Here is a 25,331-nt window from a genome sequence, read left to right as displayed (position 1 = left end):
ACTGATAGCCGTCTCAGTGCCTTGTCGGGTATAAAAGAGAAACCAGAAGGTGCGGATTCAGTGAAAGCAAAGTGTATGTTGGATGTTGATAGCTACGTAGCGCTCCAAACTCGATGACTGATAATAAAGTGTGTGTGTGTGTACGATGTGAGTGACTGCACAACAAAGAGTCCGAATGGATTTTAGTCAAAGCCCGAGCGGTGATGACGCTGCATTCCGGGAGCTTTATGATGTGAAACACCAAAGGAAAGGAAACAATGATGGCATTCATAGGATGTCATTTTCTTCAAGTTTTATCTGAGGAATTTCTGGAGTATTCCTCCTGTTTCCATCACGTCATTTTGTGTCCAAAGTGGGCCTTGAAAGGTGAATCTTACTAATTGGGTCAATATAACCATTATGTCCCTCATTAAACACTTAAACACACTGTTTGTATTACGGGTCCCAGATTACCCCGGGTACCACACAACAATATTGATTAAAAGTGGCCTCGGCCTCACCCACAGGCTTTCTGTAAAATAAGGAGATTGTGTGTTGGAATGAGGCTGTGGGGACCGCTCTGCTTGAATCTTTTCCCTCATATCATCCATCCATCCATTCCATCCATTATCTGCACCGCTTAACCTCAGTAGGGTCGCGGGGGTGCTGGAGCCCATCTCAGCTGTCTTCAGGCAGTGGGCAGGGGACACCCTTAACTGGTAGCCAGCCTGTCACAGGGCACAAGGAAACAGACAACTTACTCGCTCATTCACACCTAGGAACAATTTGGACCGGCTAATTAACCCAAAATGCATGTTTTTGGAAAGTGGGAGGAAACCGGAATGCCCGGAGGAAACCCATGCAAGCATGGGGAGAACATGCAAACCCCGCACAGGAAGGCTGGTAGTTGGATTTGAACCCATTACCTCAGAACTTTGCCGCAGACACGGTAACCACTCAACCACCATTCCACCCACTGATAAGATTTTGTCAACAATAATCAAATACAAACATTCTGCATAAACAGGTCAAATATCCAAACAAAGTAACCATAAGCAAAATAAGCAATTTGCCTCTGTAAAGTTTCACATGTGTTCATTTAGGTCATTTGTATCTTATTGCAGATATTCAATAAAATAGCTAAAGGTGCACACTCATCAGGGTTGGGTAGGGTTACTTTAACTTGATTACTTTCAATTACTTTTGGATTACTCCAATACCAAATTTGCTAATAAAAGACAAAAGAAACTAAATATGAATAAAATTACTAAATTTTGTGCAGGTTTCGGGGGTAATGGAATACACGGAACCGCAAAAATGATGTTGGCAAGCTGTTTGGATTTATTTTCATTTTGTTTCTGTCGCATTTTATATTAGTTTTGCCGGAGATCAAAGAGATCAAAGCCAGGAGAGAAAGCTTACCACATGTTGTGAGTCATAATTTTATTCATATATATATATATGAATATATATATATATATATATATATATATATATATATATATATATATATATATATATATATTAAGGTTTTTCCTTGTCCTCATGTAGGTTTTAGATCAGGGGATGGTGTAATAATAGTCTGTCGATTGCAATAATCTGTGGTCTGTGCAGCCCTTTGAGACTTTTTGTGATTAAGGGCTTTACAAATAAACATGACTTGACTTTGACTGTATTTTGCCCATATGCAATTCTTCATTAAAAATCTCCTTTTAAGTTCACACTCTTTGAAAAGGGGTTTCAAGTTCATTCACATAAAAACCATCCAAGCTTGACTTTTTTCATGTCACAAGCATTAAAGATAGCGGGTTCATGGCCAGTAGCAAAGTGCATACAGTGAAGTGAAAAAAGTCACTTTTGGCCCTAACAAAGCCCCAAAAAATTAATAGCTGTAACGTATTGTATACTATCTGACTGCTCTAGATTACATAGTATAATCAAAAACAATGGATACAACATTTGTCTTTAAACCAATTAGAAAATACAACGGGGAAACCAAATGAGGCCCTGACTTCACCAGATGAATCAATGACTGAAAACTTTATTTCGAACATTAGAAAATAAAAACAGGACAAAAACAATGACTCAACAACAACAAAAATATTAACACTACATGTTCGAAAAGGGGTAGTAAGAAGCAGACGCTTATTTTCTCTACTCCTTCATCTTCCTTATTAATTACGGTACATGTCACAGATAGCTCCTCTTTTGTGGTCTAAATATAACAAAACCTCACGGATAAACATATTACATAGGTCGCATATCAATATTCATAATCATAACAATAGTCACATATGTCATATACCAATCATGGTAGTACCATCTATTAACGTTATAATGCTACTAGACACTAAATATCATTGAGACACCAATGCTAAAAACAAAAAAAGCAATAATAAAAGTTATGACATAATAATAGTAACAATAGCAACAAGGTTTGAATGAGCGAATGAGTTGTCTGTCCCTGTGTGCCGTGCGATTGGCTGGCAACCAGTTCAGGGTGTCCCCTGCCCACTGCCCGGAGATGGCTGGGATGGGCTCCAGCCCCCCCGCGACCCTAATGAGGATAAGCGGTACGGCTAATGAGATGAGATGAGATGAGCAACAAGGTTAACTATAGTTGTAAACACAGTATTTCCAATCTCTAGTATCACTCATACCCCATTTTCTTCATCTCTGTACTCTGCCAGTAATGTGAGCACAGGTGATACTATTTAGTCATCATGACAGTATCTATCTATCTATCTATCTATCTATCTATCTATCTATCTATCTATCTATCTATCTATCTATCTATCTATCTATCTATCTATCTATCTATCTATCTATCTATCTATCTATCTATCTATCTATCTATCTACCAGCTCAGTAGCCTAGATGGTAGGGCGCCCGCTTTGAGACTGGGAGGTCGCTGGTTCGCGCCTCGGCCGAGTCATAACATTGGTAAAATGGCGGCGCCCTCTGTTGGCTGTGGCTGCATCGGCTCGCTACAACGGGTCAGGTGTATCGACATTTCGTTCTTACAAAGAATGACAATACAAAGGAAATTATTATTATTATCTATCCGGCTCAAGATCTGCCTTTCCATTTTTTGGGCTTTATGGCTTTCAAAACATCGATATGCCTATCCATCCATCCATTCATCCATTCATCCATCCATCCAATGCATGTTTTTGTAACTTGGACATAAACCAGAGTACCTGGAGACAACCCGTTCGGGCTGAGGACAACCTGAGACTTAATAATTGTGAGGTAATTGTCACATAATCAGCGTTGGGTAGGGTTACTTTAATTGGATTACTTTCAATTGCTCAAACACCAAATTTGCTAATAAAAGACAAAAGAAACTAAATACGAATAAAATTATGACTCACAACACGTGGTAAGCTTTCTCTCCTGGCTTTGATCTCTTTGATCTCCGGCAAAACTAACATAAAATGCGACAGAAACAAAATGAAAATAAATCCAAACAGCTTGCCAACATCATTTTTGCCGTTCCATGTATTCCGTTACTCCCCAAGCCTGCACAAAATTTAGTCATTTTATTCATATTTAGTTTCTTTTGTCTTTTATTAGCGTATTTGGTATTGGAGTAATCCAAAAGTAATTGAAAGTAATCCAGTTAAAGTAACCCTACCCAACCCTGCATATAATGACATACAATTTAATTGCGATTTTTTATTTAACTCGTATTGTTCCTGATTGTAAAATGATTCATTAGTCTTAATTACAGTACCATACTTCAAAACTGAATTGGATGTCATTCCCTACAATTGTTATCAGCATCGCTTATCCTCAGTTGGATAGTGAAGGGTCTAGGGCCCATCCCAGCCATCTTTGGGCAGTGGACACCTTGAACTGGTTGCCAGCCAGTCGCAATTCATCATTTAAAGACATCTTTGACGGCACTTGCATAAGTATGTAAGAGTTGTCTGCATTAACAGTTTGTCAAGTCATTTGGGACTTGAAAGCATCTCTGGAAAGACCCACATTTTATGAAAAATGGTTTGCTGTGAAACGTGATACTCCTGAAAATATTTTGTAGCCAAATACAGCAACTTCGACAGGACTCACCACGCATCGCCTGTCAAAAGCTTTTCAATGACACTGTTTCAACATGATGAGAATTTTCCCCGGTGCCTTGACGGTTCACGTAGAATCAGCCGGAAAAAATGAATGCGTGTCAGCTGAAGTTGTTTTGGAGAATGCAGAGAGAAATACCTCAGCTACGTTCACCTTTAAGCTAGTATCGTGGTGAGCTTGGGAAATTTCCCACTGGTTGGAGACACAGTAACAGAATTCTGTACATGTAACAGAATTATGTAATCATGTCAGGACCAGAACAGATGGTAGACCCAAACGCATAACCTTTCAAGTCAAGTCATGTTTATTTGTATAGCCCTTAATCACAAAGAGTCTTAAAGGGCTGCACAGACCACAGATTATTGCAAACCACCGACTATTATGACACCATCACCTGATCTAAAACCTACATGAGGGCAAATAATACACAGATACACAGACATTGTCAACATAAAATATTCAAGCAATCGAGGAAGTCAGGTGCGGGGAAACAAACGACAGTGGTCCTGTGTTCGTTGGGCAGGAGGACCAAAGAGATCGGAGCGTGGTCGATGTGTCAAAATGGGTCAAGTAGCCGAAGCGGGAGATCGGAGCATGGTCGATGTGCCAAAACCGGTTAAGTAGCCGGTAACGATCGGGAAATCAGGGACAGATGAGCAGGATACGGATGAGGACAAGACAGACGAGAGCAAGAGTTAAAGTGCTCGCCTTGCGTATGCGGAGGTTTGCTGACAGACTGACAAGGATTAACTGGAGTACTGAGTTTTAATAGGAGTGGAATCAATTAGGCAACGAGCAGCAGCTGGCGCCATTGAGCGGGCACATGTGAGTAATCATGACAAATCAGGATCCTTTTTTTTTTAAATTGAATTCCGTTACAGTTACAGAAAAGAGACGGAATCAAATTAAAGGTATATTTGGTAAAAAATAAAGCTTATTTTGTACAAATACAATTTTATTTAAAAGCATTTTTATATTGCAAACTACATGGGACAATATTGAAGTAGGGTGTGCGTTTTTATTCTTTTAATCATTTGCAATATTTTTGTTTACATTCGCTATGTCCGTTCGCTCCTCTCCCTCTCTGCGGTCATATTCATTCAATACACGCTCACACCTGTCTTTCTTTTTTTTCTCCTTCCATCCATTTTCTTCTCTTTCTCTTTTACAGTCTCTCTCTTTTTCTTTAACTCTTTTTCTCTCTTTCTCCCCTTCCCTCGCTCTTTCTGTCACAATTTATTTTTCTTTCTCGTTTTGACTTTCTCCCTGTCTCTTCACTTCTATTTCGTAATCTTTCTCTGTCTCTTTCTCATGGTTTATCTTTTTATCTTCTTTCTTTTGTTTGCCGTGTTTCCTTCTCTTTGTCCCACTCTCTCTTGCACTCTCTATCTTTAACTTTCTCTCACTCTCTCTCTCCCTTCCTATCCTCACCTTTCTTTCTTTCTCTTTCTTTTTTTCTTTCTTTTTTTCTTAATGCAGACCATCTCTTTCTTTCTTTCTTTCTTCTCCTTTTTTTAATTGCCCTCTTCTATTTTCTTTTTGTTTTTTCTCTATTTGTTCCTATTTTTCTTCCTTTTTCCTTCTGGTTCTCTTTCCCTCTCTTTTTCTTTCTTTCTTTTTATCTTTCTTTTGTTTCTTCTCTTTTTTCCTCTTTCTCACTCTCCAACTTTCATTAACTCACTCTTTCTCTTTCTTTGTCATTGATCTACAAGTTCGGCCCCTGTGAGAATATTTTTTCCAGAACGTGGCCCCCAAGCTATGATGAGTTTGACATCCCTGCTTTAAAGAAACATTTAATGCTACTCCGTGAAAAAAAATAATTGCCAGTTAAAAAAAAAACCCACACACACGCACACAATATAATGTACTTATCCCTACAACGTTTGTACCAAGATTAGGGTTTTTTCCTTCTTTTTTGAGGGAAGGAGAAAAGAGCATGTTCTGAAGTGGTGCCGCAGGGTGCAAAGATAAAGCGCGTAGGCCTAATAGTTAGACTGCGGTCACATTGGTATGCAGACAGTCATGAAAGCAAAGCAGTACCTGTTTCATCTTGCAAATTCATTTACTGAATATTGTGAAATGTCACTGCTCAAATTGGAAAGGCACCTGTTTTTATTATTTGAAATCACAGCAACAAGAGGACCCATAGACACCAGATAATGGAAACAGATGTCAAATCATCATTTGGTTCGGATCTGTAGTTAGGGGAATTTGCGTTCAGACATTTACAAGAATCCAACATTTGAAGGTTTCAAGGCCATTCATTTGCACTCAACGCCTTTCTCAGAAGATGAAAAAGCTGTTCACGTATGACTTGTAATATCTCAACATGCCTTTGACTCATGTCATGCATTTGGATGACGTGACTAAATACAGTGACTAACCGATGATGGTGGTGTACCTCACCTTAGACTGGTGTTAAACGGGAAATAGAGTATATTCATATAACGCTTTTCAAGTCACTCAAGACCCCACAAAGCAGTTTTCAATATAATTCACACTTTACTTAATATTTATAGTTCAAATAAATATAAATCATATTAATGTCTTTACATTTTTAAGACTTAAAATTTGATTTAAGACCCCTTCAAAGCAGTTTTCAATATACTTCATACTTTGCCCCTTCACACACACACTCACACACCCATACCGGAGTCAGCCTGGCAAACTAGAAAAGTAAACGTCTCAGTTGGAAATTGCTATGTGTATTGTGTGGGTAGACCTAAGATATGCGCCCGACTGAAACCTCATCACCGTTTTGATGGTTTCGTTATTGTGGTCACGCCATGTTGTTACCAAAGTAAATCGGTAAATTCTTGAAAAAAAAAGGCCCATTGATAAATGTTACTAAATATTTACAGTGCAAACAAATATTTATCTATCTATCTACTTTGGTCATATCCCTCAAGAGGAGTGACCGACAGCAAGACAAACACATACAATAACAAAGAAAATAAAAGGGAAAAATAGATAAAAAACACACACAAATATTTTTGGACCATGGCCAACCCAAAAGCCCAAACACCCAGACAAGTTAGGCACCTCGGCACCTAAGTTGGTCATGCTTTCGTCCCTCCAGATGAAACGGGACAAAAACAAATATAAATCATAATAATGTGTTCACATTTTTAAGACTTAAAATCGGATTTAAGACCCCTCTGAAGCAGTTTTCAATATACTTCACACTTTACCCCTTCACACACACACTCACACACCCAAACCGGAGTCAGCCTGGCAAAGTAAAAAGTAAACGACTCTGTTGGAAATTGCTATGTGTATTGTGGGTAGATATGTGCCCGACTGAAACCTCATCACCGTTTTGATATTTCCGTTATTGTGGTCACGCCATGTTGTTACCAAAGTAAATCGGTAAAGGCCCAATGATTAATGAAATAAACGAAATATTTATAGTCAAAACAAATATAATTCTTATTATTGTGTTCACATTTTTAGGACTTAAAATTGGATTTAAGACATTTTAATGCCAATTAGGGCTTTATTTTTAGAATGTGCTAATAATCAATAACTGCTGTTTCTGTCCGCCTGAGTTACTGTGTAAAAATGTTGATCATCTGAAAATAAATTAAGAAAATTAAATTTGTTTTTGGTCTAATGTATTCATTACTTATACATAATTGATGGCAGCAGCAATTGAAGGATGGAGCTTCACCAATTAGTAATAGGCCCGTTCATGTATTATTTACACTTGCATTGTGGCTAACTTGTATTATTTTCTTGCTTATATACTTTTTTTTTAAAATTGTCTAGATTTTGTGGACTCAATTTTGATATAAATCTGTTTTTTGTATTATTTAGCACCACCCTGTGGTGACAAAAACTTCATTCATTATAAAAACAAAAAAAAAACAATGTTGATTTAATTAATAAGCAAAAATACATGAACCATCATACAAACATGCATTTTTAAAAATACTTCATCCATCAATCCATCCATTATCTGCACCGCTTATCCTCAGTAGGGTCGCCGGGGTGCTGGAGCCCATCCCAGCTATCTTCAGGCAGTGGGCAGGGGACACTCTGAACCCGCCAATTAACCTGACATGCATGTTTTTGGAATGTGGGAGGAAACCGGAGTGCCCAGAGGAAACCCATGCAAGTCCGGGGAGAACATGCAAACTCCACACAGGAGGTTCAATCTCATGAACTCAGAACTCTGCACATGTGCTAACCACTGCGCCAGCGTGCTGCCCTTTTTAAAAATACTCATAGGTAAATAAATGTGTACTTTTTTTTTCATAACATGAACGTCACCTAGAGAGAGCTGACATTATTATCCATCTTCCTGCTAAGGGTACTCCCAAAAAACCTTGTGAAAGACAGTTTTTATTTCTAATCTTGATTGTTTGAATTCTTCCCTGTTCTTTTTAGCTCTTGTTTCTGGTTGCACTGCAAAATACAGCTACATCTAGTGGTCAAATATTACACAGTGTCCCTTTAAATATCGACCATCAATGAAGTAATACCCAAATTGCTCAACTTTTGTCAGGACCAGAACAGAGACAGGACTACTTGCGTTGCGTTTCTCACAAGTTTTATTGGAAGAAAGAGAAACAGTTGCGCCCACGATCCGGTGATTGCTAAACGTGAGAAGCAGGTCGCTCTGAACGCGGAAGTGGATCTTCCGTCTCGAGCGATGGCGGTGTCGGGAACGGAAAAACGGGTCAGTAGCAGAGACAGGAGAGCAAAAACGTGGTCGGGGTCGGAAGTGAGTAGTAAGCCAAGAAAGAAGAGTAGACGTGGTCAGGGACAAAAAGGGTTGGAAGCCGGGACAGGAGAGTAGACGTGGTCAGGATGAAAGACGGGTCAAAGCCGGGGGACAGACAGGAGCAAAAAACAGGTGGGAGTCAGGGACGAAAAAGCCTTGCCTAGTGTTAACTGAGGTTCGCAGACGGACTGACAAAAGGGGACAGATAGGAGTGGGTTTAAATAGGGACAGAGAGCCAAACAGAGTCCGAGGTAGTCAATAAATAATAAAGTAATAATAAAATGATAATAAAAATAGATAAAAACCACATAAAGGCTATAAACAAAATAAGTAATTCGGTTGATTCTTCCTGACATCCTAGGTTGTTTTGAACAAGACAACAAAAAATATAACAAAAAGGCTGTTCGTTCACACAGAAATCATGCTTTCTGCATTTCCCCTATCAAAACACTCATTCTGTGGGGTTGCACTGTAGAACAGCCCCAAAAGAAATAGAAAAACGACAAACTCTACTTCCTCCCTGAGTTCGTTAAACATATAGTTGTGACCGATGAAAGGAGCCCCAGACTTAAGCAGTTCCGTTGTGATTTTTCAATAGACAGAAACAGAATATCCTGGGCAATGTTATATACAGAACAAAGGTGTATAGTTGCTGGTTTAAGATCAGGTAATTGTGTAATTTTGTAACTGTAATCCTGTGCAGTCCTTTGAGACATTTTTGTGATTAAGGGCTATATAAATAAATTTGACTTGACTTGACTATAGTTTTAAAAATGCGGTATTAAAATGGCTAACAACCACTTTTATACAAGGGATACAGGTTAGGACAAAAACAAATCATTATACTTTACACTTGCCTTCTGCGTAGGCGGGGTCAGGTAAGTACTGATAAACCCATGGCCTTCTCCCAACTTCAAACTAAAAACACCACGTAAAACAATGTAGAGACAGAATAACAAGTGAATGAATGGATATATCAAGAAGTAGTGTGATTATATCAACAAGCGCATATTTGTATTTAAGTGCAAGTGCATTCATTACGACTAAATAAGCAAAGAAGATATAAATGAAATAATATAAGGTTATCAATTAGGAACTCATACAATAATCACTATAGATGCAGTGAAATATTTCAATAATACATAAAAAATGTGTTCGTTTACCAAACATTCATTCATTTTCCAGCAGCTTGTCCTCACATGGGTCAGTGACTTCAGGCAGTGGGGCAGGGGACACCTTGTGCTACTTGCCAGCATATCGCAGGGCTGAGCCTGTTTTTAGGATGTGGGAGGAAACCAGAGTGCAAATTGGTTTTGAACAGCTCTGAACTAAACACTAAATTCGAATTTGAGCATTAAAAAACTACAAATGCAAGACAGTTAGCTCAGTCTTTCTTACTAAATATGACTGATATCTTGATAAATAAATAAAACATATGTTGCATGATAAAAATAGCATGTAATGAAAAATATACAGACGCTCCCTTACTTACGACCATTCGACTTACGTAAAACAGCAGCTACAAATGTTTTTTTTTCGGGATGTGGAAAAATATCCAGGCACTGCTGTAAGTTAGATTTTGTATTGTGTGCACCTTTTTCCGAGTACAGGACAGTACTGTAATGTTTCTTTCCGGAGTGTGGCACTGTAGGAGATCACCCAGCATCCACCCCGAAGAAGAAATCTGCTTTCTCTTCCCAGTTCGTGTGTAAACATACTGTACTGAAACCCCAGCAAGCTAGGTACTTTTGACATTTTTATTGTCTAATATCTCATGCATCCATTCAATATGGTTGGTGTCAAGTGTAAAGAAGAGGCAAGCCGTTTCTTTTGAAACAAAAGTGGAAGAAGAAGGCTTGATGCAGTTGAGAAAATGGTCAGAACGATTTTTTTCTGCCACTTGTTACCATGGAGGAGGACATCTTGATGTCAGAATCCAGAATAGTAACAGGACCCAATCGCGTGACGTTCTCACACAAGCCTTTTATTTTACGGGAAATGGGAAGTCATGGCGTGGAAGGACAGGACGCCAGAGACCGACGAGACCGATTCCAATTGCCCGAGTTGATATCGGACAGATGGGGTCGATACCGGATTGGAAGGGACAGACCGGATTGACAACAAATCAGGATATCGATAACTAACAGGAGAAACTAGACAGGAACGAAAACTGGAGAAAATAACAAACAGGACCAAAATAGACGGAAACAAAACTGGAATCCGAAATTAAACAAGACAAAAAAAAAACGGCAACAATACAGGACTGAAGATATCAACAGGAAAACAGGACCGAGTCAGAACCCACGTCTGATGGGGCAGAAGTTTTTTTGACGGGCTGACAAAAAAGCAAGAGAGCGCTGAGCTTTATATTGAAAGAAAGCCAATCTCTCAACAAGCCACAGCTGGCAACACACGGGCGGGGCCAATTGGGCACCATGGCAACCGTGACACACACAGGCGCGGCCAATTGGGCGCCATTGCAACCATGACACTTGAAGCGCATCTTCCAAAAGAAGTTAAACTCAACTTGATCTACCTTTATAGAGCATATTATTTTATGAAATGTTTATTTTTTCGTAAAAAACAATACAGGTTACTTATACAAGCCTTAAACATACTTATGTAAACCTTAAACCTACAAAATATAGCACTGAAGCAACTTACGAACAAATTAAACTTATGAACGATCGTCCGGAACGTCTCTCGTTCGTAAGTAGGGAGGCTTCTGTAGCCAGTTATGTGAGAATTAGGGACCCTGCGGACAAGAGTGGCTCTAAATGAACACATTTTCATTTGTAAAAGTTTTTTTCACTATTTAACACATATTATTATCACTTTTTTATCCTTTTTAAGAGGAGGCTCAAGACCCACTTTTTAAGTGGGCGGCAGTAGCTCAGGAGGTAGAGCGATCGTTTTAGGATTAAGGGATCCCAGTCCTTGGGTAAGACACTGAACCCCCAATACCCCCAATAAGCAGGTTAGCGCCTTACATGGCTGCACAGATCACGGCCGCTATTGGGAAATGTGAAGCACAATGTAAAGCGCTTTGGGAAGTCATTGACTTGAAAAGCGCTATATAAATGCAGATCATTTCAGATCATTTCATTTCATTAATATGGTTATTAATTCATCACTTTTATTTTTGATCTGTTTAACTCCTAATCTTTGACTGTATAATACAGTACTTTACTTTTATTCCATATATTTATGTTTTGTTCTGCAGTTGTTTTTATATCTCATTTCTACTTTTATATTTCAGTGTTTCCTCATTCGGGGGTACCACACTGGTAGGGTGCAGCTCAAAGGCTAAAAATCCAGAGGCCATCGGCTGCCATATTTATCAGTTCTCCTTCCTCACATGGTTGGTCTGTGCCTTGCCTTAATCATATTTGATCTCTATCACTACTTATTATGTGCTTATAGATAGATGGATAGATAGATAGATACTTTATTCATCCCCGTAGGGAAATTCACACTTCCAGCAGTCTACCCCGTTGTTTATTAACAGATGAACATGATGCCCTAGGGGTGCATGTAGCGGAGTGGATGACGTCACGCCAGTCCAAAAGTTCGACATCCCTGCGGCAGATGGAAATCTTTTCTTTGTGAAAATCCAGGGATACACCACCTCGTGTTAGAAAGTCCGTCTCCTCTCCAGTTCCCCCCGGCTTTCTTGTCTCTGTATAGCGGCGTTGAAGCAGGATAGCTCCGGGTAGCTCCGGGTGGCTACACGTTAGCCTTATTGTAGTCTAACCATTGCGAGTGCATGTGTATGAGTTGTTTTGGGTTATTTTAGTGGGGATTTTACCATCTTGTTATGTGCTAATTGTTTTCATACAGCACTTTGAATGGAGCCAGTTGAGGAGGCTTGGGCATCTGATAAGGTTGCCTCCTGGATGCTCTCTTGTGAGGTGTTCCGGGCATGTCCCACCGGCAGGAGGTCCCGGGAACGACCCAGGACACGCTAGAGAGACTATGTCTCTAGGCTGGCCCGGGAACACCTCGGGGTCCCGTCGGATGAGCTGGAAGAAGTGGCTGAGGATAGGGAGGTCTGGGCTTCCATGTTAAGGCTGCTGCCCCTGCGACCCAATCCCGGATTAGCGGAAGATAATGGATAGATGGATGGATTTTGAGTAGAGATTTTTTTACCTGAGAAGTGCTTTTGAGATAACTTTTATCATCATATTTTTATCATTTTTGTTTGGCGGGCCAGAAAAAAAGAGCTGTGGTTCCCTCACCCTACCTTTAAACTTTAAGGGATCGTGTCATGAACCAGAACAGGATTAGGACCCAAATGTGTGACGTTTATCACACAAGCATTTTATTTTATGGGAAATGGGGAGTCATTCACGTTAGGCAGCAGTCTGGCGTGGAATGATAGGAAGCCAGAGGTCGACGAGATCGATACCAATTGCCCGAGCAGATATCGTACAGATGGGGTCGATAACGGACAGGATGGGACAGACAGGATTGATATCAAAACAGGATATCGAAAAAAAAACAGGACAAACTAGACGGGAACGAAACTGGAAACCGATATCAAACAACGGGACAGACAGGATGGATATCAAAACAGGATATCGAAATTAAACAGGACAAACTAAACGGGAACAATACCGGACAGGAAATACCAACAAGAAACAGGACCGAGTCAAAACCCATGTCTTGCGGGGCAGAGGTTCGTTGACAGACGGACAAAGGAAGAATGAGAGCACTTAGCTTAAATAGACGGAAAGCCAATCTGTCAACGAGCCGCAGCTGGCACCACACGGGTGGGGCCAATTGGGCACCATGGCAACCGTGACAGATTGTATGCCAAAGTTTTGCAAAAAAATCTCAAAGTTGAAATCCTTAAAGAAAATTACAAATACAAAAATATATGAAATTACGTATTAATTGAATTCAGCACAGGGACCTTGGCCGCACTCCCATTGGTCAGAAAGCCTGCAGTCAAGGTGTGGACCTATGATTAGGACTTCAGTAAATCTTCCCACCCATGGAACCTTGGGGAACGGCTTCCCCCCCAGGTCAACACAACGCTGCAGGGATGCTCCTCCCTTTTCCTCCCAGTCTTGACCTGGATCTCATCCACCTGCCCTTTCTTTACAGGTCACACTAAAAGCCAAAAGCTACTTTTACAATTATTTAAATGAACACATTCCCCCCAACATGTAAATATACACAGCATGATTCATTTCATTTACAAAAGGAAAATAGTGTGTTGCAATATGCGGTGAAATGTGATAAATACCCATAAGTGACAGGCAAACTTGCATACCTTTTACATTTTCCTCTCAGGCAAATTCCTCAGTGACTAACTCACCTTCTCTTTTTTCATTCAAGGCCTTCAGACTCGTTTTCCTGGGACTGAAATATGGAGTAAATATGTTTTGCATTCAACAAAATAACTACCGGTAATAAAATGTACTTTATAAGAAGATACGCTGTTTAAGAGCAAGAACAAATACCTACACGATCCTCTGTGTGACTGAAGTGAATGTGTTTAATAGGTGGCAGGGAAATTAACATAAAATTCCTGGGGAAATCATTACAGACAAGAGCAGTGTTTCCAAGTGATAATAGTAACAAATATTTCGGGTGGTGCAAATAGCTACACAGTACACAGTAATCCCTTGCTAAAATGCAATTCACGATCTTGCTGCTTCACAGATTTTATGAATTGGCTGTACACTCCCTAAAAGAGTATTTGTAAAATAAATAAACGTACAGTACTTTCATTTGTTAAATGAAATATTGGGACCTCAAAAAGAGTTTGTTTTTTGGTTTAATAAAAATAAAAGTGTGTACTTCACGGATTTCCCCCATCACTGGTTCTTTTCGGAACTTAACCCCTGAGATGAAATGTGGGTTTCGGGTTTTTTTGGTATATGGTTTATAGTACATTATCAGGTGAACAATATATCTTTGTATACACTTTACAATTGACTTGACTTATCATACAGTACTTAACAGAGCAGGAGTTCATAGACTCTTCTACAGATGGTTTTATTTATATGTCAGAGTATCGGGCAGCACGGCGGCGCAGTGGTTAGCGCGTGTGCGGCACAGTTCTAAGGTCTTGGGAACCTCCTGTGTGGGTTCCAATCCAGCTACCGGACTTACTGTGCAGAGTTTGTATGTTCTCCCCGTGAAATGTGCACTCCGGTTTCCTCCCACATTCTAAAGACAAGCATTTCAGGTGGATTGGCCGGTCCAAATTGTCCCTAGGTGTCTCTCTTCATACCGTCTCTCCTTCTGTCTTTCTATTTCTCTTTGGATTTCTTTGGCAAGTGAAAAGCGAGTTGTCTGTCCCTGTGTGCCATGCGATTGGCTGGCAACCAGTTCAGGGGTGTCCCCTGCCCACTGCTCGATGATTGCTGGGTTGGGCTCCAGCACCCCGGCGATCACACTGAGGGTAAGCGGTGCAGCTAATGAGATGAGATGAGATGTCAGAGTATCAATTGTCTTCTTACACTATGTACTGTGTATACTTTCCTCACATTGCTGAAAACTGTCCGATTGTCGGCATTTGAGTTAGAAAGGCGGAGCAATACACGCGAAAAATAAATGCTTGATCGAGGATAACGTTTGCCAGTGTACCGCGACAATATTATCAATCTAAAATTACGTTATCGTCTACTACCAGTAATCGAGACTATCCAGAGTCGTAATGGCCAAGACGAGACCGGTCTAACAAAAAAATGGGTTTGATATAAATATGCTTTATTTTCCGCATAAAAAAATAGTTATGTAGTGTACACAATTTGAAACGATCCAATTATGTATAAAATACAGGGCAAATGTTTAAGTTGTCAGGAATGGATGATTGTTTTGAAAGTGGCAATTCAAACAAAGAGCTCAAAGTGATGATTGCCCAGCTACTCATTGTTAAAAATGATCACAGACCCGCCGATTGTGGTTTCCCCTGGCATGTGGCAAACAAAACTATAGCCTGTGCTTGTCTGGTGTTCAGAACTCCCATTGATAACAATGTTATCAAAGACAAGTTAGTAAATTACATTGCTTCGTTGTCACTTATACTATATCTATAACGGATGGGTGGCAAGACAAAAAGCTAGACCATTTCCTCGCGAAAACTCCACCAATAACTATCACTCGTGCATTTAATGCGTTCTGATTAATGTGCTGTCGGTATTTTGACAGACTCTTTGGGTCAAGAGTACCTCTCAATCTCTTGGGGTCATTTCCAAGCTTCCTGTCGGTGTCCTAGTGCCTCAATGAAAGTATGCATCTTCCTGTCAAAGACGAGTGATTTACTGTCCCTGGAACGCAGCTCCATCTTGGAGAGAAGATAAAGCTAATTAGGGGAAAGAGTTGTCAATCATCACCAGTGAGCCTGGATACGCATTCTACTTGCACTAGACTCAGAAAGCTACACTCACGAGTGCGCATGTAGCTATTAGTGTGAGTTATGCCAGGGGGAATGTGTCAAAGTCAAGCGCTGTATTGATTGCCCCCATGCTAGTTGAGCATGCTAGCAGCTGTTACGCTGCTTCCCCAAACTAAAATTAGTGCCAAAATGACACAAATCAGTATGTTATGTGTGAATGACCTTTGCGGTTGTAATTCATCAGTGAGAGCAGAAAACTGGCCAGCAGCTCTGTTCGGATGTGTAGGATGCATCAATATCGTTGTCAGAAGCGTACACACCCTTTCCGATGATTACGAGAGGTCTGCGGAGTTCAGTGGACACGGAAACGTAGTGGGTGTTAGATGCTGATTGACCCATGAAGACTTTACTATACAAATAAGTAAAGCAACTTTAGCCCTTTTTTCACAACCCAGCCTTATTTATCACAAATGGAGACTGTGTGGCGAGAATCCACTCCTTCAAACTTCTGGGCATGCACATCTACAACAACCTCGCATGGTCTGCCAAAACCAGGAATGTGGTGGGGAAGGCCCAGCAGAGCCTCCATTTCCTGAGGGTTCTCAGGAGGAACAACCTGGAACAGAAGTTGCTGGTGTCCTTCTACAAAGCCACAGTGGAGAGCATTCTGGCATTTAGCATCACCATCACTGTGAGCACGGCAGTGAACAGGAAAAACAGAGAGAGTAATCATGATCATTGGCTGCTCTCTGCCAAGTCTAGAAGACAATGCCGTCTTGCGATACCGTAGCAGAGCAATTAATATTATAAAAGACAATTCCCATTTCGGCCACCACCTCTTTTACCTGTTGCTCTCTGGTAGGCGCTACAGGTCCCTCAAAACTGGGACAAACAGGCCCTGAGACAACCTCTTCCCGAGGGCCATGACCACACTAAAGAAACACACTAAACTGTGTAAACATATCTTGCGACTTATTTTGTTTTTTTTCTCTTTTTGTTGTTACTAAAAAATATATATACTATTGCACAAAACTGTGAATATTTATACCGTGTGAATAACATGTTGTTCTTTAATTGCCGCTGCTAAATGCTGTTGCACTTATTTAAATTTATTAGGTGGAAACACGTTTCGGCCTGGAGAGGGATGGGCTCCACCAGGCTGTACTTGCCCAAGACACACCAGAGAAAATGATGCCCCTACGACCCTGGTGGTTAACGGATCCAACCAACCAACCAACCGACAAGGCAACCTTTATCATTCTAACTTAGACCAATTTTTCCAAGCACTATGTTGTAATTAATTGTTTTTGGCCTGCATATTCTGGAATTATTTTATCCTTTTGCTCTTCAAAGTCTTTATCACACAGTTTATCCTCTAGTGATATGTGTAATCTCGTACTCAATGTTTCACAACATTGACATCAATGACAGTTAAGACAATTCTATTCTGTTGTATATAGTTGGGCGAGCTGTCAAAATTCTGATAGTAGGATATTGACAAGGTTGGGTAGTGTAACTTTAACTGGATTACTTTCAATTACTTTTGGATTACTCCTATACAAAATATGCTAATAAAAGACGAAAGAAACTAAATATGAATAAAATGACTAAATTTTGTGCAGGCTTGGGGAGTAACGGAATACATGGAACGGCAAAAATGATGTTGGCAAGCTGTTTGGATTTATTTTCATTTTGTTTCTGTCGCATTTTATGTTAGTTTTGCCGGAGATCAAAGCCAGGAGAGAAAGCTTACCACGTGTTGTGAGTCATAATTGTATTCATATTTAGTTTCTTTTGTCTTTTATTAGCATATTTGGCATTGGAGTAATCCAAAAGTAATTGAAAGTAATCAAGTTAAAGTAACCCTACCCAACCCTGGATATTGATCAACGATGAAAAACAGCACAGAACTTCAACAATGGCTTCATAACACCTCAGAAAAAGCTTGCTTCAAATGTTACTTGAACACAATTGTCAGAATGTATCCTACGTCTGTATCACAATGGTGTCCAGAATATTTTGTCATTAAAAAATGTATTTCATATCAGATCTCTGATTCTATCGATATTCTCATCTCATTAGCTGCACCGCTTATCCTCAGTAGGGTTGCGGGGGTGCTGGAGCCCATCCCAGAAATCATAGGGCAGTGGGCAGGGGACACCCTGAACTGGTTGCCAGCCAATCGCAGGGCACACAGGGACAGACAACTCGCTCGCTCATTCACACCTAGGGACAATTTGGACCAGCCAATCCACCTGAAACGCATGTCTTTGGAATGTGGGAGGAAACCGGAGAGCCCGGAGGAAACCCACGCAAGCACGAGGAGAACATACAAACTCCGCACAGTAAGTCCGGTAGCTGGATTTGAACCCACACAGGAGGTTCCCAAGACCTTAGAACTGTGCCGCACACGCGCTAACCACTGCGCCGCCGTGCTGCCCATCGATATTCTCATCACCCAAAATTCAACTAACACGCATATTGTTATGTTCTGGGCTTTTGTTTGTGTTCTGTGCTTCTCTGTTTTATTGCAGATAGTGTGTGGCACGGGGCATGGCTGGCTGCTGCGGTGACTATACAAGCTTGGTTGTCCCAGCAGCACTCTGCTGGTGAACTCCCTCTGGAACTCTATTTTGAATCTACATCTACTCTAGGACCACAGCTCCAACCAAGATTTTCTCTTGTCAGTTTGACACTTACCTGCCACTTCTCCTTTCCCGCAGATCTTTTTCCTGTAATACTGCTTTCATGGTTCTAGCCAGCAAGCTGTCTTCCTCCGCTACCTCCTTCAGTGTTGAGAACACCCACTGCCTCTGCTGCCCGCTCCGGTGTGATAAAACAAACTTTTAAACTTCTTCCGTCTCACATCTGTGCATTCGGGGCCCAGTCATTTAGAAATATATTACACATATACCTGTAATTAAACAGTAATTGTCCCCTAACACTCACATCCCAGTCGGTACATTTAAGAATTCAACCACCTACATTGGTTTTCACTTCAGAGTTTTAACAGAAAATTATAATACATCCATTGTAATACATACATCAGAATATTTAAAATGATGATACAAAACATAAAAATGTAGTTTTCAAAAAAATACTTCAAAAAACATACAGGCAACAGTGCAGCGGGAGAGGTGATGATGAGGCACCAAAATATTTCTGAAGCTACACTTTGCACTAATCAGGCAATCAGGCAAAAAATGTGTTGGATAAATGTATGCTCTGGTCTTTGTAGATGTTCAACTGGTACGAGAAAATGTGATTCATATTTCTAATTTCAATATTGTTTTTTACAGTAAATGGATGAAGTCTTGGAGAAGAGTCTTAATGATGTAAAAGAAGAAAAGAATACTTTGTTTTAGGTAAAAAAAATACAAGAGTGTATTGTGATGGTCACTGACGCAATGTGCTTTTTGTGTTTTGTAAACGCCGCATATACAGTATGTCACAATAGTGAGTACACCGCTCACATTTCTGCAGAGATTTCATTATAATCTTTAAAATAACATCACTGGCTATGTAAATAACTTCACTGGAGAAACATCGCTTTGACACGATGAAAATAAGTATGTCAACAAAGGCCATGGCTGACTGGAAAGATATCCTCTGGTCTGATGAGACAAAGAATAATTTATTTGGCTCAGATGGTCTGAAGTATCTGTGGTGGCAACCAGTCAAGCATGGTGTTGGGAATGTCATGGTTTGGGGCTGCATGACAATGCTGATAATGACCCCAAAAAAACCTCTCAAATGACCAAGCCTTTTCTAAAGGGGCTCAGGGTAAATGGGATGGGCTGGGCTGGCCAAGCATGTCTTCAGATTTAAATCCAATGAAAATCTTTGGGGCATCTTCAAGCAGAAGGTGGTGAATCACAATATCTTGAATAAACCCCGGCTCAGTCATGTTGTCATGGAGGAGCATTCCAGTGGCAATCTGAGAGGCTCTTGTGAAATCTTTGGCCAGGAGGATTTAAGTGGTTCTGCTAAATCATGGTAGCCACACAAAATATTGAACTTCAGGAACTTTTACTTTAGGGTACAATCACTTTTGTTACCAGGGGTTTAGCTTCTAATGGCTATACTCTGAGTTTTTGGAGGGAAAAATAAATGCACACTGCTACATAAGCTTTACACAGACTACCTTTCATTGTGTCAAAGTGATGTTTCTGTAATTTTGTAACTGTAATCCTCTGCAGTCCTTTGAGACATTTTTGTGATTAAGGGCTATATAAATAAATTTGACTTTGACTTCAGTAATGTTCATTTAAACATTATGATGAACTATCTTCAGAAATGTGAGGGGTGTACTCAAATTTGTGACATACTGTAGATCACAATGTCCGTGCTAGACTGGGGTTAAGGTGAATTGGCTGTGATGAAGACGTAAATCCTGGCGTGGAAGGTAGTGAAGGTCCCTTGTCTCCAAAGCTTCATCTCCACATGAATCAGGAAGTCCCTTGGCCCCTCAACTTGTCTGTGTAAGTACACAGCGCCTGTGTAGGCATTTAGCTTGCGGGTGCTGAAGTAGTTGTCCTCGTTTCCTTCTGTGATGCTGACGATGACGTTGTCCCCCGAGTAGGCGGGCGACGGTCCGATACGGAAGATCTGCGCGGGGATGACTATGTTGGACTGGAAACTCAGGTAGTAGTAAGTGATCCTCAAGGGTGAATTTTGGCACTCCAGGTAGTTGGGACAGCTGACTCTCTCACAGCGCCTAAAAGTCCAAAAGTTAAATAGAATCACAAAAATGAAAAAAGAGCCTATTGTGCAAGTAGTGTGTGTAAGCCGTAATGAGAATGCCACATCATAAATGATTAAAACCTCATATCAAACTTTGAAACGTTTACAGTAATCCCTTGCTCTACTGCAATTTACGCGCATTTCCATCATGCATTGTGTTCTGTATTCTGATTGGCTAAACAGTTGCCCCAACCCAATTTCTGAAATTGCAATTAAAGTTAAACACATACGCAAAACACCTTGACGCACTTACATTATGTGTGCGCAAGTCTTCTTTATTTTTACGTTTTTCTAAAAGCCATCATGTAAAAAACACGCTCTGGACCCGCAAAAGCAAAAAAAGTCAGAGGAAGATGCTTTTTATCATTGGACTTCTCCACCTGCTAAACTTGCCCTGGTGCCACATGCGAGTCTTTGACGCTCCCTAGTGGCTCTCTGGCCCTTTTAAAAATGTTTGATAATGGAAAAATAAATGTTTTTTGTTGGACAGAACTGGAAGGAAAATGCAGTTTTACATAATGTCCATAGGATGGTGGCAAAGTATTATGTAAAGTCAATTGTGTCCTTATCCATACAGTTGTACAATAAAATGATGATGAAAAAAATTATAATAATTCAGTACTGAAGTTTTTTTCATAAAAAACACAGTTATGAAGAACAGTAGCTTTATTTGTTAAATACTTGAGCCTGTAAATAGGGGTTTGCTCTCGGGTAAATAATAAATCATCAAATAAAAGTTTCTACTTTGCAAGTTTTGACGATAGCGAGGTGTTTTTTGAATGCGACCCTGGATAAAACAGGGAATTAATGTACTGTGAAGGGTTCTTGTTTGAACTGTTACTCTCAGGTAGACGATTCAGGACCATCAAGTCGAAAAATAATCTTTTGGAAAACAGCTTCTACTCTAAGGATATTATCATCTCTAACGCTGCAAAATAAAACATTGGTTACCACGTTTGGACAGTAATGTGCAAATTATATTCTGCTCTTATCATTTTATTTGATATTACTCATTCTAACACTATTACCCCTAATGTATTATTTTAAATTGCAATATTTTATCTTGTAAATGTCACGGTTGCCCATGGCACCCAATTGGCCCCGACTGTTTGGCGCCAGCTGTGGCTCGTTGACGAAATGGCTTCCTTCCTATTTAAGCTCAGCTCTCTCATTACCCTTTGTCAGTCCGTCAACGAACCTCTGCACCTGCAAGACGTGGGTTTTGACTCTGTCCGGTTTCCTGCTTGTGTTTCCTGTTTCCTATTTTGTTCTGTTTGATATCGATCTCCACAGTGTCTGGTAGGATTCCTGTCTAGTGTGTCATGTTTAATTTCGATCTCCAGTGTCTGGTATTGTTTCCGTCCATTTTTTCCTGCTTGTTATCGGACTCCAGTCTCCAGTGCCTGACATCAATCCTGTCTGTCCTGTCCTGTCCTGTCCTGTATCAAACCCATCTGTCCGATATCTGCTCGTGCAATTGGTATCGATCTCGTCGGCCTCTGGCTTCCTGTCATTCCACGCCACAATGCTGCATTACGTCTTCCGCCCAACGATCGCCGAATAACTGGCGTTTGGGTTAACGTGCTTGACTGCCCCATTTTCCCGTAAAATAAAGCTTGTGTGAGATACGTCACGCATCTGGGTCCTCCTCCTGTTCCGGTTCTTGACAGTAAATTTTCGCACACCATCGAAATGGCCCTTTTTAATTTCGTTGTACATTTGATATGTTACTATGACAACAACTTGTATTCTTTTCTAAACAATAGTGTCATCTGCTTTTTTCTAATACTCACGTGTCGGACACTTTGCGGTAGTTAGCCGGGCAGTTAAGAGAAAGGCAGCGAAAGCTTCCCTGGATGTTGTAGCAGGTTTCGGCGAGAGAGCAATTATGCTCCCCGGTGGTACACTCGTCTATATCTGTAAGACAAAATTGAGGATTCAGGAAACGGAATTTGAAGGCGCATTTAAATACCAGATATTTAGTTTTCCAGGTCGATATCAATTATTTGCTCTTATGTAGGGCAAAAAACGAAATTCTGAACTGATATAGTGGGCGTTCTAGATAGATAGATAGATACTTTATTCATCCCCGAAGGGAAATTCACTTTTCCAGCAGCATCCCTAAGCTGAGAACAATCGAAAATAACTGAGAACAATCGAAAATAACACGGGAGCTGCTACTCGAGATCCGGCAAAAAACTTGCTCGACAGAGAACATCCGAACTACGAGGATTTCCAGACGCTCCCACCAGGAAACGCTTGAGACCACTCACTGCCAGCATCAGCTCGTCATTAACTCATCCAATGCCAGACGTTTTTGTATAGCTCTTTATCACAAGAAGTCTCAAAGGACAGGACAGACTAGTAAAATAAGAAAAAGAATGCCTATAGTTAAAATTCTTTAATTTAAATTTTTTAATTTTTGTATTAAAAAAATAAAATAACAGTGATCCTTCATTATAACGGTTTTGTATCGTACATTGGGTTCTGCATTCTGATTCGTTAAACAGTCCAAAGGCTGACTCCGCCATTGGTGTGTGAGTGTGTGTGTGAATGGGTAAGAGTGAAATAAATTGTAAAGTAAGTAAGTAGAACATTTCTTTGAAGATATTTGAGAACAATGGAATGTTTTCATCAGAGGATTTTTCGTGGGGAACCCGATTTGGCACAACCTCTACCACACATGTCATGATTTGCCAATTGCCTTCATCTGCACTCACTCGTTCAGCCCCAGCTGCCGCTCATTCCCTAATTGGTCCTCCTCCTATTTATACACGACATTCTCATTCACTCCTGGTCAGTCCGTCTGTGTACCTCAGCACATGTAAGGCGGGCTTTTTGGACTCTGGCTACCGTTTTGATCCCCACCTGTCTCGATCCCCGATCCAAGCTCGGTTCTCCTGTTCCAGCTACCCGTGTCCTGATTCTGTTACCCGTATCGATCCCTGATCCAGGCTCCGTTCTCCTGTCCCAGCTACCCGTATCCTGATTCTGCTTCCTGTGTAAATCCCCGATCCAGAGTCCCTTCTCCTGTCCCGGCTACCCGTATCCTGATTCTGCTTCCTGTGTCGATCCCTCATCCAAGCTCCGTTCCCCTGTCCTGGCTACTCGTATCCTGCCGATTCTGTTTCCTGTATTGATCCCTAGCTTCCAGCTCGTCCCGGCAACCCGACTTGTTACGATCTCCAACCACGCTCCGCCTCCCGTCCCGGCTGATCCACTTGTTCAGATCTCCGACCGCGCTTCGTTTGCGAGGGCTTCCTGCTACTCCTGCCCAGCGAGCACCAGATTGCTGTCGTTTTCCTCTCGTCCTGACTTCCCCAATCCCTTAATAAAGCATTGTGTGAAACGTTACGCATTTGGGTCCTCGGCTTGCACCGGTCGTGAAACACCCTTAATACAGGGGCCTCCAGGTAAATTGAGCGTGAGACACCAGCTTTGAATGGATTGTTGTGCTGTAACCTCTATTGTTAACTTGTCTGTGCTGTAAAATAGAGAGAATAACAAAAGCAGGAGTGACCACAAAAGATAGTACAGCTCTGTCACTCATTCTACTAGTCAAGTCTAGTCATGTTTAGATAGATAGATAGATAGATAGATACTTTGTTCATCCCCGAAGGGAAATTCACATTTCCAGCAGCATCCCTGAGCTGAGAACAATCGAGAACAATCGAAAATAACACGGGAGCTGCTGGAGTGGCTGCCATATTTGTATAGCACTTAATCACAAGGAGTCTCGAACAGCTGCACGGACCACGGACTATTACAAACTACAGACTATTATGACATCATCCCCTGATCTAAAACCTACATGAGGGGAAGGAAAAACTCAAAAACCTCAGCATGAGGGAAATGAAGAAACCTTGTGAACTACTAAAAAAACAAGTATTAATAATAATCGTAACCTATTCTTTATTATGCACAATATGTTTTCCAGTGGTCACTGAGTAACTTTTTAAACAAAGTAACTAACTAATTAATATTTTTCAGTAAAGCGCCCAACACTGATATTTTCACCTCTGCATGAGCGTCTGTTTGGTGACATAGTGTATCCATATTCCGGACACGTGCACTGGTAACTGCCAGGGACGTTCACACACTTATACGTGCACAGATGGCCGATGCTTTGGGAACACTCGTCGATATCTGGCAAGCAGGTTGGAGATAAATCATATCCAAAATGATAACGACTCAAGTCTGGCATGGTATAAATATGCTATTTATAGAGAGGAGTTTGGCGCACCTTCACAGGTGTGACCGTCTTCCTGCAGGTGGTAGCCCTGGCGGCAGTAGCACTGGTAGGAACCGTAGATATTGGCGCACTCCTGACTGCACGGGCTAGACAAGCACTCATTCACATCTGCAGATGAAAGGTTGGAGCTAATTACTGTCACAAACTGCCTGATCAAAGCCCTTTCGATGTTTCTATACTAACATTACGGAGAACTG

At 40.8% G+C, this 25,331-nt stretch overlaps 1 protein-coding gene and 1 long non-coding RNA gene across 2 annotated transcripts in view; one reads left to right on the top strand and one right to left on the bottom strand.

Moving 5' to 3' along the window:
* The first annotated feature begins 279 nt into the window (after nucleotides 1-279).
* LOC148368923 (uncharacterized) lies at nucleotides 280-17,665 on the top strand. Its single transcript, XR_015849867.1, has 3 exons — nucleotides 280-366; nucleotides 10,399-10,530; nucleotides 17,256-17,665. It is a non-coding gene; the product is annotated as an uncharacterized LOC148368923 (long non-coding RNA).
* A 2,720-nt stretch (nucleotides 17,666-20,385) lies between these two features.
* The window catches only part of fbln2 (fibulin 2), a 57,667-nt gene continuing 52,721 nt past the window's right edge, over nucleotides 20,386-25,331 (bottom strand). The window contains exons 14-17 of the mRNA XM_088330839.1: nucleotides 25,126-25,242; nucleotides 24,900-25,028; nucleotides 22,676-22,799; nucleotides 20,386-20,856 (exon numbers count right to left, since the gene is read on the bottom strand). Of these exons, the coding sequence (XP_088186965.1) occupies nucleotides 20,499-20,856; nucleotides 22,676-22,799; nucleotides 24,900-25,028; nucleotides 25,126-25,242 (728 nt within the window). The 3' untranslated portion in view covers nucleotides 20,386-20,498. The remainder of the gene's footprint in view (nucleotides 20,857-22,675; nucleotides 22,800-24,899; nucleotides 25,029-25,125; nucleotides 25,243-25,331) is intronic.

Source organism: Urocampus carinirostris, chromosome 3 (genome assembly GCF_059441175.1).
Source record: "Urocampus carinirostris isolate Australia breed hairy pipefish chromosome 3, RoL_Ucar_1.0, whole genome shotgun sequence".
Classification (NCBI taxonomy): domain Eukaryota; kingdom Metazoa; phylum Chordata; class Actinopteri; order Syngnathiformes; family Syngnathidae; genus Urocampus; species Urocampus carinirostris.
This window is presented reverse-complemented; position numbering and strand designations above follow the sequence as displayed.